Source organism: Cricetulus griseus, chromosome 2, assembly GCF_003668045.3.
Source record: "Cricetulus griseus strain 17A/GY chromosome 2, alternate assembly CriGri-PICRH-1.0, whole genome shotgun sequence".
Classification (NCBI taxonomy): domain Eukaryota; kingdom Metazoa; phylum Chordata; class Mammalia; order Rodentia; family Cricetidae; genus Cricetulus; species Cricetulus griseus.
In genome coordinates, this window is record NC_048595.1 from 277,729,873 (window position 1) to 277,747,062 (window position 17,190).

General features: G+C 38.6%; 1 protein-coding gene across 2 annotated transcripts in view; it reads left to right on the forward strand.

Annotated features, from left to right (window-relative positions):
* Positions 1–17,190, forward strand: part of Grm1 (glutamate metabotropic receptor 1) — a 376,448-nt gene that overhangs the window by 276,986 nt on the left and 82,272 nt on the right. For both annotated transcript variants that reach the window (XM_035440388.1, XM_035440389.1), the window contains exon 3: positions 7,548–7,783. In XM_035440388.1, coding sequence (XP_035296279.1) covers positions 7,548–7,783 — 236 coding nt within the window. The remainder of the gene's footprint in view (positions 1–7,547; positions 7,784–17,190) is intronic.

A 17,190-nucleotide genomic window follows, 5' to 3' on the forward strand; every position in this document is an offset into this window, starting at 1 on the left:
TGAGAATATGAGTACAAATAGAAGGCTATTTCTATGTCATTACAAGGTCAGAAACACTTCATTGCTAAACAGCTCAGGGAGGCATCCCAAGTGCCTCATAAAATAAAATAAAAACATAAAATAAAAACCTTTTTCTGATATGCCCCCAAACCCATCTTGGGAAGCTACTGCTGGTGCTTAGGACTTTACAAGGTCTAACATTGTCTCTTCAAAGTTGCCTCCTGAGAACTCAGAGCTTTCCTCAATCTAAAATATACCCATTGTCATTCTGTCACATGACTCTGGAACCTGCTACTTGGCCTACATTGCCATGTAGTAATTCTTTAGAGTTATGGCTTTAATATTTCTCTTCCTATCACCCTGCACATAGAGTTATGTATCTGATAGTTTTTATTTGATTCTGGATATTGTTTGTCTTTGAGTACTGAGACTTGTACGTTTCTTAAGGTAGCTCTAGAGGAAGGTTAGAGTCCTTTGATCTCTTTTTATCTTGCTCTTTAGTCTCTGTTGGGCAGAATTGAACTTAGGAATTAGTTTTCCTCAGTATTAAGAGAAGACTTTCTTAGTACTTTAACAAACCCCACAGAAATGTGGACTTTATTCTGGGAACTTACTGTGTCCAGTGGTTCTCCAAAGTCCTTCCATTGGTTCTTTTCTTGAAATCTAGAACTTTTAATTTTCAGTTAAGCACAGTCAGGAGGGAGATGTACTCTGCTGGTAGCTCTGCCTTCTCCAGTGTTTTGTGTTGAGATGTCTGACCAAACTGGTTTTGCCAGGCTTATGGCTCAGTTTAGCAAATCCACTGGGCCAAGATCATCATCACTTCATTTTCTTGTGCCATGGTCTGGAGACTTCTAAGTAGAAATTGAAAAAAAAAAATAGTCAAGTGATTTGCAACACTCTAATGATGGAATTTCCCATATTTCCCATAAGCTCATATAAATTACATGATGATACACTTCAACCATTATGAATTTTTTCATACTATAAATTATATAATCTTATGCTTGTTTGCATATGAGGTCTATGTTTATGTACAAGTGTGTGTGTGTGTGTGTGTGTGTGTGTGTGTGTGTGTGTGTGTGTGTAGGCTAGAGAAGAACCACAGCTTTTGTTTCTCAGACATATTTCACCTAGTTTTTTCATAGACCAGGGCTCTTACTGGCCTGAAATTTGCTCAGTAGGCTAGGCTAGGCTTGCTGTCCAGCTAGCTCCAGGGATTCTCCTGTCTCCATTTCTCCAACTCTGGGACTGCCAGCATGTACCACTACTCCCATTTTTTTCTTTTTCATGGGTTCTGGGCTCTTAGTTTGCTGACTGAGCTATTTCTCTACTGCTACATATATTTTGAAGATACTGTTTTATTCTGATTTTCCTAGCTAATTTGGCAAGCTGTAGGTTCAGTGACAGACCCTGTCTAAAAATACCTATAATATTTTAAATGAGTTATAATTTTACTATTAAAAATACAGAGTTTGCCAGGCAGTGGTGGTGCATGCCTATAACTCAAGCACTAAGGAGACAGAGGCAGGTGGATCTCTGAGTTCAAGGCCAACCTGATCTACAGAGCTAGAGCTGGTTCTAGGACATCCAGGGCTACACAGAGAAACCCTGTCTCAAAAAACCAAATCAAACCAAACAAACAAAAACAGAGACTCGGAATTGTACCAAGTTTGAGGCCGGAGAGATGGCTTAGCTGTAGAGAACACTGTCTACTCTTCCAGAGGACCCAGGTTCAATTCCCAGCACTTACAGGGCAGCTTACACCTGTCTGTAACTCCAGTTTGAAGCCTTTTGACACCCTCACACAGACATACATGATGGCAAAACACCTAAAATAAAAATAAATTATTAAAAAATAAGAAAGTTCTTTGAATTCACAATAGTTTAAAGAAAAATGGTTTGGCACAAATTCAAATGAATAAAATATAAATATATTTCCTAAAATAATTGCATATTTAAAAAACATTAATGTATTCTATAATTTCCAATGCTTATTATCCATTTCTTGTAAAAATAATATCTACGAAGCTTAGTAAAGTCACTAATGGAGTTTGAAGAAACCGTATTTTCCTGTTGTTAGTGCCAGAAATTGTTTGGTAGAAGAAATCTTACAGAGTTATTCAAGTTTCAAGCAGGAAATTTTATAAGGAAGAGGAAAACGGCTTGGCAGGGAGAAAATAGCCTTTTGAAGAATTGCTGAATGAAAATATGGAAAGCATGGGCCTGGGAAGAAGATTCAGTCAGCCTAATGCTAGCCAAGTTGGCGTGACGACCTGAGTTTGATCCCCAGCACAAATGTAAAATGAGCCAGATGCAACAGCAGGTGCCTATAGTACCAGCATTGAGGAGTGGAAACTGGAGGCTCCCTGGAATTCACTGGCCAGCCAGCCTAGCCAAACAAGGCCCAGCTTCACTGAGAACCATGCTTCAAAAATAAGTTAGGGAACAATTTAGGAAGATTCTTAATGTCAATCTCCAGTACCCACATTAAAATAAATACACATGTACACTTATGAACAAGTTGGCCCACACATAAACACACAAAATAATTGAAGGGGGAGAAAAACTGAGGATTCTAATTTTTTGAGAAATCATTAAGGCATTGATTGGGTTTTTTGTTAAACAATTGTCCTGTTCCTCCACAATGTGCAGTTTTTTTCCAGGTACCAGGCAGGGAAGCAGATGCTGCAGTGCAAGATTGCCAGAGGCCATAAATGTGCCTCTCGGAGTCCAGTGATGTCTGAAGTGGACTCTCCTTCCAGCAGCCTGGATGTACTCCCAACTCATAAGGGGTGACCAGGTGATGGAAGTCACCTCAGGTCAAGTACAGGGCACACCATGAGGCATGCCTCTGGCTCCCTGTTAAAACACATTTCATAGAAAACACCCCCCCAAAAAAATGTCATCACCCAAATTCTTAACACAGCTAAACAGGAAAATGACCTTTAGTGTTCTCTGTAAATGCACTTGGCAGCAAGGAATATACAGATAAAGTAATTTAAAGTATAAAAATGAAGAGCTACCTTACCAATATTTCTAAGTAGATTATTTTATTTAAATTCCTTATATATTCTGGGAGTTGTGGTACACACCTTTCATCGAAGGAGAGGCATGTGGATCTCTATGAGTTCAAGGCCAGACTGGGCTATACTGTAAGTTCCAGGTCAGCCAAGACTATTTAATGATACCCTGCTTCAAAAAAAAAAAAAAAAGCCAATGACAATAAAAGTTCCTTGCACATTACTGGAAGCAGATTTAAGCTCACATATAATATTCCAATCACACCCTACTTAAATAAATATTCACCCAGTAATCCTGCCTGAATGATTTTGCTGTCACGTTCTTTTTCTTGCCTTTATTTTATGACCTCTTGAATTTAACACTAGCTGTAACTTTTGGAATGGGTGCCATCTTTAATGGGGATGAAAGCATTCAACTTGCCATCAAAAGATGTAGGGCTCCAACTCTCTAAATTGCAAATTGGTCTGAGTTCACAGAGAATGATTTGTTCCTAAGATGTGGAGGTCAAAAATGTTCTGCTTCTTGGATTAACACATTATATTTTATTTTACAAAAATGGTACATAATGAAAGAAATAAAATAGGTAGAGATTCAAAGAGGAGAAGATGGAGAGAGGAGAAAGTATGGAGATGGGGAGGGAGAAAGCAAAACAGATCTACAATTTTCATTCATATGCTATTTAAAATTACAATGGTATATGTTTTTAAATAGATGGTAAACTAAATAAACCTCTCACAATATTGAATTTTGGGAAGCAACACGTCCAGACTGACCTCTATGTAAAAAAATAATTATTTTCTTTAAGCTGAAATTCACTTTGATTTCAAAGAATAACCATAGGCAGAAATCTTTGAAAGTCTAACTGGTTTTGATTTGCTCTCCTTTAAGATGACATGAACTATAGTTCAAACCTCAAGCTGTTGTAGATGTAGTTAAGATGTAACAGAATTTATTTGAATCTATGAATTTAAATGTATTCCTATTGCCTTTCATCAGGATTTGTATTTCTTTCCAGCAGACAATTAATTCAATATGGATTTAAAGGTTATGCCTTTCTTAGTAGATTGATCAAAAAGAAAGGTGGATAAGTCAATCTGTTAAATCAATTTAACTATCTCTCATATTCAGTGACAGTGAGCAGAGAAATCCATCACTGGTACTGTACTCTGGCCACTTAACCTGCTGGAGGAAGGAAGGGGGACCTTATGAGTAACAAGCCAACAATATTTCGAGCCTTTCCCCTGCTTCTGGATTAACACATTAATCCAGTCCTTAGCCTGGTCCTTAGCCTGGAAAGTTTATGCCACACTTCTCTTATTCCAGCTGTATGGATGACTGTTTCTACCAGAGACCACTGACACCTCTCCCCATTCTTTACCTGACTAATGCTGACTCCTCCTTAGGTCAGATATCACCTTCTTATAGTAGTCTCAGCACACTCTCTTTATATTCCCACACACACACACACACACACTCACACTCACACTCACTCATACACAGAGACACACTCACACACATAGGCATTTACACACACACTTTCTCACACAAGCACACACTCTCACACACAAAGAGACACACTCACACACACTTTCTCACACACACTCACAAACACACACACTCACATACACTTTCTCACATACACTCACTCATACAGAGACATACATACATAGGCACTCACATACTCTTTCTCACACACACACATTCACTCATACACAGAGACACACATATATAGGCATTCACACACACACTCTTTCTCCCTCCTCTCTGTCTTCCTCTCTCTCTCTCTCTCTCTCTCTCTCTCTCTCTCTCTCTCTCACACACACACACACACCTGCATTTAACTTCCAACCTCTCCCTCATGGTGAAACTGACCACTTCTTTATTCTTGTTAGATATCTATTTCTGTATCTATTCTTGTTAGATATCTATTTCTGTATTAAAAACCTTTAGTACTTAAATTACCTTTAAATAAATAACAGAAATGGTGGTGGTAAGGTAGGCAGGAAATAATGCCTCTTATCCTCAGTTGAAGTTGTAGCTAAGTATCATGGATACAATGATGTGAATTCAGATGAAGGTACAGAATGTACACAGAACTGTGAAGCATCTCTCTTAGCAGGACAGGAGGCATGCCCACATGGTCTGGTATGGTTACTCTACACTGTGCCTCAAAATCCCTTAAACTCAGGGACATATTTTCTGCCCTACTCTTTATCACTCTGGACCCATTGAAAGTGTAGTTCAAGGTGGTTCACTGGGGGCCTTCTAGGAACTCAACCAATTAGCTCAGTTAAAGAGAGAACACATATTTCCAGGTAACCAGGGGTGAGCTGTGCTCAGTCAAATGTACTCAGCCCAGTTCCCTGCTCTGTGAAAAGCAAACAAGACACTTTCTGTAGCATAGCCTATAGCATCATGTTCCATTAACTTCAGGTGGCTATGCTATGTATCTGTGTGTCTAGCGATGAGATAAATCTGCTCTCTGGCCTAGGTGGTCTTAACATGCCTTTAGCTCTACTAAGCTTCCTGGGGAGAGGTCCCAACTTCCCTTTAATTCACACATTTACTTTCGCAAACCTATAATTGTCAATTATTTTGCCGCCCCTTTGAGACAAAAATCCCCCAACTGCTTACAAGTTTTTATTGCCTTAGGATTTCTTTCTTCTTCAGTCTGGGAGTCATCCCTTTGAAACGAATGCTAAATTTTGCCTCCTGGTTTCTGTGAGAAGTTATGAGATTAGTTTATATAAGTGACAATAAACAAACCCAGATGGCCTAGACATCCAGACCAACCTCTCCAGGGTGTCTTGTAGCATTTTTGCAATGTTTCCCTTGGCTGCTAAAAACCTGCTTTTTTTTAAAAAAAAAAAAGTTCAGAACAGCTGAATTCAATGTTTTTCACATACAGTAATAATCATGAATAAAGAAAGGCTTTTTGTGTGTTCAGCTCTTCGTACCTCTCAGGTCACGTGTACACTAGAACTTAATTGATACTATGTCACTCACAGGAGATGTGACTGCTCCAGAAGGTGAATGCATTTTAAAAACCCAACCTTCTAGATAAAATGTCAGTGGCATCTACTTAGTGAACAAGAGAGTTCTTTATATTTGGGAGTGAGATGGTTTTCCACAAATGCTATTATTTTGGGATAGCACTGGGAAAATACTCTGGCCAAATGGGAGCCAAATGAGAAGAATATCCCAGGAGCAAACACTGCTAAATTCATCTGTTACTTCATAGCATACAACCCTTGTTATGGTTTGACTATAATGTTGAAACCACATTTGTTAGAAGCACAGCAAGAAAGTCCTTGCACCCACAGATCCCCAAGGGAGATGGGGAATGTTAAGAACACAGGATTGTCTTTCTAATGGGAAAGATGGAAAATCTGTTCTTCCATTCAGAAAGATGGGAATTGGAGGTGACTAATAACCCTATGATCTGTTTTATCTGTTGGGCCAAATGATATCAAGCTCCTACAACCAGGACTGGAAGTAGCTAGCAATCTAAATGGACCTTATAGCCAGGGGCTTCCTCAAGCTCCCATAACCAGGACCAGAGATATTTTTGTTTGTTTGTTTTTCTAGACAGGGTTTCTTTGTGTAACAGCTCTGGCTGTCCTGGAACTAGCTCTGTAGACCAGGCTGGAGACCAGAGATACTTAATAGTCTAAATGACCTTTACATTTTCTGTAGAGTCAGAGGTCCCACTCCAAGCACACACAAGCATGACAAGAGGTAACTAATAGCTCAATGATCCCTACAATATCTGTATGGCCAAGTCCAGGCCAGACCCTCTCTTAGGCCTTCAAGCTACTACAGATAGCCTATCTCTAGAGCCCATCTTGCTGGAAGAAATAACATGTACCCTGAGTCAAGTTTTGATGTGGGTAATCCTTGTGCACCAGGGATTGTATTACACCAGAAAACTCTTTTCCAAATTGTACTATGTTTAAATCTGTTGTTAATAAGGCACCTGGCATCAGAATCCCTGAAGTCTTGATCCTGGTTGATGAGTTCCATCTAAAGTGGATTTTTATTCTCATCTCTTCACAGGTTGTTTTACTGCCATGACCACCTGCAGGGTTCCCCTCACATGTTGAGTGTTTGGTGTGAAAAATCTAGGCATTTGGGCTTTGTTGTCACTGGTGTGGACAATTATTACAAGATGATTTTATTATTTAGCACTATGAGAACTATACATGGGAACATGATTGTCTGAACCCATGAAAACTTCAGATAATTTCTGAAAATATTTCATCTCTGTTCCATGAAAGCGATGAACAGAATCTTCTGACTAGGAAAGGCTCAGTAGACTTTGGCTGTAGTCACTTTCCCTCTGCAAATACACAAGCAGGAGCTTTCATTTCCACAATTTTCTCCTGTCTAGTAACTGATGGGTAGTTACAGTGGCTTAAAGTAGGCTTTATCTTCTCTGGATTGCTTTGTTTGTAAGTATTTCTGAACTCATTTATGAGACATTGTCTTCTTCTCTCCTCACCCCATTCCCTCAATTGTTTTAGCGATGGATGGGCAGACAGAGATGAAGTCATTGAAGGTTATGAAGTGGAAGCCAACGGAGGAATCACAATAAAGCTGCAGTCTCCAGAGGTCAGGTCATTCGATGACTACTTCCTGAAGCTGAGGCTAGATACCAACACAAGGAATCCTTGGTTCCCCGAGTTCTGGCAACATCGCTTCCAGTGTCGCCTACCTGGACACCTTCTGGAAAACCCCAACTTTAAAAAAATCTGCACAGGTAACTATTGACAAAGTAACAGCTCAGTGTGGGTCATCTTCTCTACTTTTGTTACAGGCTGTGAGTGTGAATAAATTATATCAGGTCTGGGGATTCAAAGGAGAATAAATGAAAGCCTAGCTTATAAAAGAGCTTAAATAACGTAAATGTATATTGTCCCCTCCCACCATGAATTTATGTTCCCACATTTTAGTAAGACTAGTCTCCTGTGGAGCTAGTGACAAAAAGAAACAATGCAAGTGAATGACAAAGCAACAGAGCAGTCAGACATTCAGTATTTGAACTAGAGGGAAAATGTGTTTTTGCACACTTAGGTGATGGGAGCCTCAGACACATATAAGCAACATTGATTTGGTCCTTTTCTCTGTGACTGCTTTAATCTACAGGTCAGGGGAGGAGTGGCTTGCATCATCTCAGGCTATGTAATGAAAATTATGTTTGTGGATACAGGTGCCAAGAAAGTACTGTGTCACCTGGCCACCAGAGGGTGGCTTCCAGCTGGACAGCAGCTGCTTGTGCACTGCTCACTCAAGCCAGCAGGAAGGGTAGTATGTCTTTCCAAGTTGTCTGGGGGCTTGGTGGACCCCACAGGGATGATTGTTTTATATAGGAATTACTTTACTTTGCCTTATCACAATTCTATTCCAAGCCATTTGATCATATGGGCAAAGACAATTTATTTACTTTTGCATCATAGATCATACTGGAAAATGACAAGAGGCAAGAATTTCCCTACCCAATAATGATAATTCTCATAATATTTCCAGTGTTATAAGTCTAATTTAAGTTTACCCATAATGATGGACTCTACTAAATTGGCCTCATTTTTTAATTGCACAACAAAAGTATGGGTTTCCTGGATTGAGGTTAGCAGATACTTAGGACATCCTAGAAATTGATTATTCATAAAATTTTCATGTATAGAACTTGTGTATAGAGCAATTGGAAAGAGAAGGGTAAAATCTATAACTCTTGACCTGTAAGCATGCATTCTCTTAGGCCATCTCAAAGGGAAAGAGATAAATAACCCAAGACAATGAGCTTTCACAAGATAGGATGAAAAAATATTTATTGCATAGAATATTCTATTTTCAATAATACTTAAATTTTATATAAGAAAAGTTTATAACGTCAATACATGTAAATAGAGTATGATAGGTCTAACTTGGTCATTTTTAACAGAGTTCTCTAAGGGAATTGCTTGTTATAAATCTGTTTCCAATCTAGACTTTTAGAATATCTGCAGCCTGGCTTCAGGGAAACTAAGAATACAACCTATCTGAGAGGCAGGAGGAAGGGGAAACCCATCATGTTTAAAATAAGCAGTGGCAATACTTCCCTCTCTATTTTTTCTGTAGTAAACAGAAACAATGGAATTTGGGCTGTGCACAGTGCCTGAATCTGTTTACTTGGCTTTTAATGCTATATTGCCTTTCATTCTTTTGTTTTCTAAGAAATGCTTTAGTACTTAAACTGTAATATCTGTGAAGACAGGTCTTGCGTCTGTGAATGCTTAGATAATTTTTCTTAGCTAAATAATCATTTAGCTTGCATTTTCTTAGAGTACAGGCTATTATTTTTGTATGAGATATATTTCTTTCTCTCAATAAATATTTAATAAGCACCTACTATTGTAAAGGGCTTACAACTCAATTTAAGGGAAAAGACTGAAAAAGACTGAAAGGAAGAGGACCAAAGGTATAGGAGGAGGAAAACAGCAGCACTAGGGTGTGGGGCATGCTCATTATTGCCTGATCATAAGAGCTATGGAGACAGTAAGAACTGAAATGAAGGACTACAATTTAGGAAGGATAAGTGGAGAAAACCTTGCTGGGAAGAGGACTGCAGACTTGAAGGTGATGAGTGTCAGCATCCCAACATTAGCAGGAGCGAGAACTTGAACATAAGCACAAACACTGGCCTGGTAGAAAGGCAATAACAAGGCCAGTGCTATTGGAGCCAGTGAGAGTACAAGCACGGAGAAAAGGTGGAAGGACTCGCCAAAGGGGAAGCACCAATTAAGTCCCCTGAGAGCAGAGCTGAGAGTATGGGGATGAGGCTATGGCAATGGTGGGAAGATGGAGACTGAGATTAGCTTCTGAAGTGATCCTGAATGAGATCCCGAATGGGCAGAAGGGATTGGCTGACAGACTGTGAAGCATGACTCTGCTTTGAGGAGGGAGATGTCACTGACCAAGACCTGCAAAGCTGACCAAAAGAAGGCAGCTTTGGATTGTGCAATAGAGGTGAATAGACTTGTAGCTGTTCTCTTTAGTCAGAAAATTCAACAAGTCACCCAAAACACTAACTTGTGAATACTTAAAATAACCAGGAAGACAATTGAATTCACATTTATGGAGTCATTAAAATAGAACATGGTATAGAACAGTGTTGGTCAATAGAACTTTCTTCAGGAATGAAAATCCACCTCGGTGCTGTCCACTAAGGTGGCTTCCGGCCATGTGTGGCTACTGACACATAACTGAGGCTTGTGAGATGGAGGAGCCAAAAATTAGTTTCATTTATCTTCAATTAATTCCAATTGAAACTTGGTTAAGGCACATGTGGCCGCTACATTTGACAGTGATGATTAACAGTATCAAGAAGGAACCTGTCATGATGGATCACACCTGTAATTCTAGCATTCTGGAAGCTGAGACAGGAGGCATAAGAGTTTGAAGGCATCCTGGGCTACATAATGAGACCTTGTCTTAAAAATAAGACATATCACTAGACGTGGTAGGGCATGCCTTTAATCCCAGCACTCGGGAGACAGAGGCAGGCAGATCTCTGTCAGTTCGAGGCCAGCCTGGTCTCCAGATCGAGTGCCAGGTTAGGTTCCAAAACTACACAGAGAAACCCTGTCTCAAAAAACCAAAAGGAAAAAAAAACCACACAATTAAACAAAACCCAACAGATAGAGGCTGGGCAGGTCACTCAGCAGTTCTCTGCAGCCATGAAGAACAGAGTTCAGATCCCAGTACCCAAGAGACAAACTGGGTATTCCTACAAATACTCATAACCCCGAGTAGGGGAGGACAGTGAGATCACTAAAGTTCTCTAATTAAAATCAAGTTTCAGATATCAAAAGAGACCCTGCCTGAGTAGATATAGGTAGAAAATGGTGGAGGATGACACCAGCACATTCATGCGCACACACTCACACAGGCACACATAAATAAGTATAAAAAGGGCTTAGGGCACTGGAAAGATAGCTCAGGAGTTGAGAGAGAGTATTGCTCTTGCAAAGGGTCTACTTGTAACTCCAGCTCATGAATGGTACAAACTATCAATGATAACAATTATATTGATAGGAAATAGGAAACTGGTGAATACTGTGCATATTGCATGAAAATACTGTCAGTTTCATCACTCGGTGACAGTAACACTTGAGAAATTATGGTGTCTAGATACAACACAAAGTTAGAGAATTGTATGATTCCAGCTAAGCTTTGGTACATATTTCCATGAAATAGCAGATCCCACAGATGGAAGCGCTGCACAATAAACACATGAACATAAAGGGGTCCCGTTATCAACATTGCCTCTGTGTACACTAGAATTCCTAAATTGTGTAGCTTCATTGCCTTAGATAAAATCCTCTTTATCTCAGGAACTAAACAAACATTTGGCTTTGTTCTGTGAGATGCAGGCGTAATATTGTATCGTTTCTCTCAGGAGGAAAAAACAAATACACTGAACATTCCCTAGGCCGAGTTCTGTTCCTTAATTGAATTAAGCTATCATGCTGTCAGGGTCATGGACTGCAAGTTATAGAGAATATTCATCAGTTATCTACTGATACAATACACCTTCAAAACAAGCCACCACCAAGGGTTGCTATCTTAAATAACAATAATTTGTTTAGGTTGTGAATCTAGGGATCACCTGGGAGGTTTTGCTGCTCTGGGCTGGACATGGCTCATCTCTCAGGGCTGGAGTAGACTGAGGACTGGAAGATCTCAGAGATCTTCCACAGGAGACTTGCCTCCTTCTAATTCATATGTCTTTTCTGGAGGTGAGCTCAGATGGTTTCACAGCACATGAAACAGGGTTCTAAGAAGCAGATGGGAATAGGTTAAGGCCATGAACACTTGAACTTGGTACTAATAAATTGAAGGTTAATTGAGATTTAAGAAATAGGAAAAATTGGGTGTGGTAGGTCCCTCCTAAAGTTCTAAGCCAGCCTATTTCAAAGAGCAAATGCGGAGGAGGGGTGGACAGACAACATTTTCCTCAACTCTGATTGACAGTCAGCTTCTTGGTTGATCTTTGGGATTGTGACTTGCCACTGGAGCCAAACTTCCAAAGGGAAAAAAAGAAGTTACACCATAGGACACCATGGATGAAAATAAATTAGGACCTATCTTGGCTGATAGACACATACTAATGTAAATGGAACTGAATTGGAATAGTCTTCTTTGATCTCTCTTGCATGATAAGTAAATGCCAAGTGCAAAGTCTGCATAGCTGGAAAACTAGTAATAAAGTGAACTTATCACAAAAAGAAGTGCTGTCTAAAAACTAATGGCAGTCTCTAAGCTACTGTAGTACAACTCTGCTTACCAGGAGTCTTGAAATGCTATCCTACCAGATAACCTCATTTTGTTTTCTGCTACTGTAACAAAATACTACAAGTGGTGCAAATTACCAATACAGGAGGTTCAGTTTTTCACAGTTCTAGAGGCTGGAAGTCTACAAGTGAAGGAGTACATCATCTTGTGTATGGTGTAAGGAAAAGCAAGCTGGAAGACAGAGAATGAGAATAGCCTTAAAGCCTTTTGTCAATCCCCCCTTTGCAATGACCCCTTTCATGCAGTCTCTTGAAGATCCAGTTTCTAAGGTTCAGTTTATGAATACTTTCAATTCCAATTAAATATTAATGTGTATTTTGAGGAGACATCCACACTGTAGTATGGGACTAACTATCAATATCATACAAGTCATGAACTGGTCAGCATTACCACCAAATTATTTCATTCTACCTTTGACAACAAATACAAGTGTACACTAAATTAAAAAGCATTGTTCCCATTTTCTTCCAACGGGTGGGAATGAGAAATAAAGTAGAAAAATAAAACCAAAGTTGTCACTATAAATGGAGTAGATTTAAAAAGAGGCCAAGGACACAGTCAGTTCGGTAAATTTATGCACTTAATTAACGCACTGCCCAACCACAAAATTATATACATGTTTCTAAGAGATCCCTAGCTACTATGCTTTTAGGATGGTAATTACATGTTTAGGAATCTATTATAAGGGAACAATCTAAAAATAGTAACAGCAACAGCCAAGAAAAACCTTTTGTCTTATATTCATTGTTTTTTAATAAGGAAAATTGGAAGCATCCTAAATGTCCAACAATAAGATAAGAATGGCTAAGTAATTATAGTGCCTTTATGGGAAAGAATATTACAGAGCTATTAAATGGGGACTATAAAGCCAAGCTGCAATATCAAAAACATGGGAGGTATAATCCTCCTGGATGTGAGATACTGAATTACACACACACTGTGATTATCACAATGCAATCAAAATGGAAAAACACTGAGTGTCTCATGCAGTGCTGGTAGGAGTTGACTTTTGGAGCATTTTATTTTCAAAAGCCTGAGAACTGCTATAGCTTCAGAATGAACTTGTAGAAAATCAATTCCAGTCCTGGAAACAAAACTTCAAGAAAAAATTCTAGAACGGAAAAGAATGAGTTAGAAAGATTTTCTTGTTACTTCACTGAAGCGTTTTGCTTAATGTGCTGATGGCCAAGAATGTATAGGATGAGAAATGACAAACTAGATATTATCTATGTGCAAAATGTTATATAGCCATTGAAATTTTAATGGCCAAAAGGAAATTCATAAACCTACAAGAAAAAGCAACATTTGTGTTTAAAAGGTCATATGTAACATATCAAGTGTATGACTTAAAATTATATGAAAATACTCCAAATCAGGAATTAATTGTGGGAAGATAAATTGCATAAAATAAGCTTTACAAGCATTTTTTTCTTTTTTCTTTCCTTTTATTTTCTTTTCTCTTTTTGAGACAGGGTCTTACGGTGTAGCTCCTACTGCCCTGGAATTCACCATGTAATTATGTAGACCAGACTGGCCTTGAACTCACAGAGATCCACCTGCCTCCACCTCCTGAGTGCTGGGATTAGTGGTGTGTGCCACCACACCTGTCACTGCATTGCTTTTAAAATCAGAAGAAGAAAAAAACTATATGAGCACTTCTATGGTAATGCAAAGCAAATGTCTTTTAACACTGTGTAAGGCAGTTAAGGAGTGATTATGTATTATTTCATCTGGTTTTCATATCTTTGGATAGAGTTATGTTAAATTTACAACATCAAGAACTGTATTTCTGGAGATGATCAATATCACTGTTTTTCTCTGGTCACATACAACCAACACTAGCACTATAACTTAGCATTTATGTAAGTACAGTCAACCCCTCATACCTGTGGGTTCCACATTTGCAAACTAACCAAATGTGGAGTGAAACTATTCAAGGAACATTGCATCAGTACTATGTACAGACTTCTTCTTTGCCGTTATCCTTAACCATGCAACACTGTCATAGAATGTAACTGTCTATAATATTATAGCTGATCTGGAAATTTGATATTCATATACAGGGGGATATGCTTATTTTATATTGTACTGTTACTCCAGCTTATGCAAAAGACCTGATTATCCTTAGGTTTTGGTGTCTGTAAAAGGGGATTGTTCTAGAACCAATCCCTTGCAGTAAGGAAGAGACAACAGTAATTCCAGGTTGTAGTATTTCTTTGCAAAGAAGTGAAGTAGATGCTATTATCACGTTACATTATCATGTTACAGTTATTGGACCTGAGACTCAGAGGTAAGGCATCTTACCTAAAAGATAAAAGATAAAAAAACTGTAAATGAGTCAGTGAAGCATCTATAGGTACTTTCTAGCCCAGATCCCCACCAACAAGCATCCCAGGGACCTATCCAATGCTTCTTGTTAGGAAAAATAAAGTGCTATGCCGATGCAAACATGATACAAATCCCTTCAGTAGGTAAGTTGCCTGCTACAAGAGAATGACTGATTTACATAATGCTACTCTTTCCACTGTCCTCACAATGATTAAAATTTTAGGAGTTAGGCTATGTTAGTTTGTGCTTTTCCAATACATCTACAAATCCCTTGACAGAGTCAACTAATTAAACAGCGATGTGGACTTTGCATAAAGCACTTTTTAATTAGTCTCTCTCAGTGATTTCCAAATCACTCAGCCTTGGCTCAGTACCCTCAGTCTCCAAATCAGCAATCTAATGCATGTAAACTCTATTTACATAGCAAAATCTGAAATGATGCTTAATAAAGGTTTCTATGGAAACTAACAGCAGTTTCATACAAAAAATAAAAACACCAGAAGTATAAAATGAATGACAAAAATGTAGCTATCAATAATCTGGAAAGGTTAACAGGTTAATTCCTCTTCTTTATGTTAATGCTAATTATCATAAGTATGCCTGCATTTTTTATTATAGAACTATGATGCTCAATTGATATGCATGACTCTCAAAATGCATAAGAAAAACACAGAAAATCAAAGTTCATATTTGTCAATAATATTATGTCATAGAAATATGGAGATTAAGTCTGAAATGTAATATAAATTTACATGAATGTATCATGGAGATACTATACACACAGAACTGTCAAGGGTAAATTTCTAGGGTTTTTCAGCAGAAAAGATCAATACATTTTGTGAGTTCATTCTAAATGAAAAACTAAAGCCTTTTGCCTTCCTTTGGACTCAGAGCACAGGGTAATGTCTTCTGAACTTTACCTCGGAATGAAGTGCACACAAATATGTTTATGAATGGTGTAATCCCTCTTCAAGACAGTGTCAAGATTCAAGCACAGCCAAGAACAGTGCGTGGATATGTAAAATGTTGCTTCCTGTTGCACTAATTAAGCACGCTCAGGCTTTCACCTTGGCAGGGGCATGTCCTGTCACAACTGGGAACTTTAGACATTATTGTACATGGCTGCCGAGATCTAATTTTGTTACAGGGCCCCAGGTTACAGAATTCTTTCCAAGAGATCCTTTCATAAAACACAGTGACTTGGACAAGCCACTAACTGACCTGAAACTTGTCTGAAGTCAACCTCATAAACTTCCAAACTTCTTTTCCCATTGAGTCGAAAATAGGGTGAGCTGGGTACCACAACAATGAGGCAATTTCTCCTTGGCCTATTCAAGTTACCCAGTGCTAGTTTACTCCTCATCCCATGTTAGCTTTTAATAATACAATTTATTCTTTTACAACTTCATACATGCATATAATACATTCTATTTACTCTTACTTTATCTTATTACCCTCCTGCCCTGTCAGCTCTGTCTCACCCTTGAACGTGTCCCCTTTCCATGCACGCGACTTTTTGTTGGTTAGTGATGAACTTGGAGAAACAATGTTTTGTTACCCAAAAGTCATAAAAATTTATACATGGATAGATATGATGTTTTTTAGCTCTAATATTTATTTCTTCTTTGTCTATTATTTGTATTTATTTGTCTATTTACCATAGTTAGGGTTGCAGTGAAGAGACACCTCAACCATGACAACTATTATAAAGGAAAACATTTCACTAGGTTTAGTCCATTACCATTATGGAGGGAACTATGGTAGCACACAGTCAAACAAAGTGCCTGAGAAGGAGCTGAGAGTTCTATATCTAGATCAGCAGGCAGCAGGAAGAGAATGCTGGGTATGATTTGAGCATCTGAGACCCCAAAGCTTGCCCACAGTGACACACTTCCTCCAACAAAGCCACACCTACTCCAACAAACCACACTTCCTAATAGTGCCCCTCCCTATGAGCCTATGAGGGCCATTTTTATTCAAACTACCACACAATTATTATTTACTTGTGGGACTGGGGACAGAACCCAGGGTCACATGTATGCTAGGTAAGAGTTTTACTGATGAGCTGTACCCCAGGCTTCCATTCACTTTATACAACTATGCAGAGTTGAGGTATAAAGGTGATAATTACATACTGTAAGAGAACTCTTATTTTATCTTTTACAGGAACTTTAATTTATACTTGTGTATTATTGGGCACACTGGTGCACACTCTCACGTGTCTGTAGCCAGTTACCTAGAGATCAGACTAAGGTCCACACACCGCAGTGTGTAATATTAGAATTTGGTGAGAACCATAAGTATATTTGCTAACTAGGTTCATATTTTACTTAGTAAACAATATTTTACTTTATTTACACATTTATAAACGATAATACCATCTCATGTAGTCTAGCCTGTATTCTAGTCAATTTAGACAGGTAGGAGTTTCATGTTTAAAAGCCACGGCTGTTCTTCTAAAGATTTGTGGCTAGTGTATATTTATAGTCTCAGACTGCTGCACAT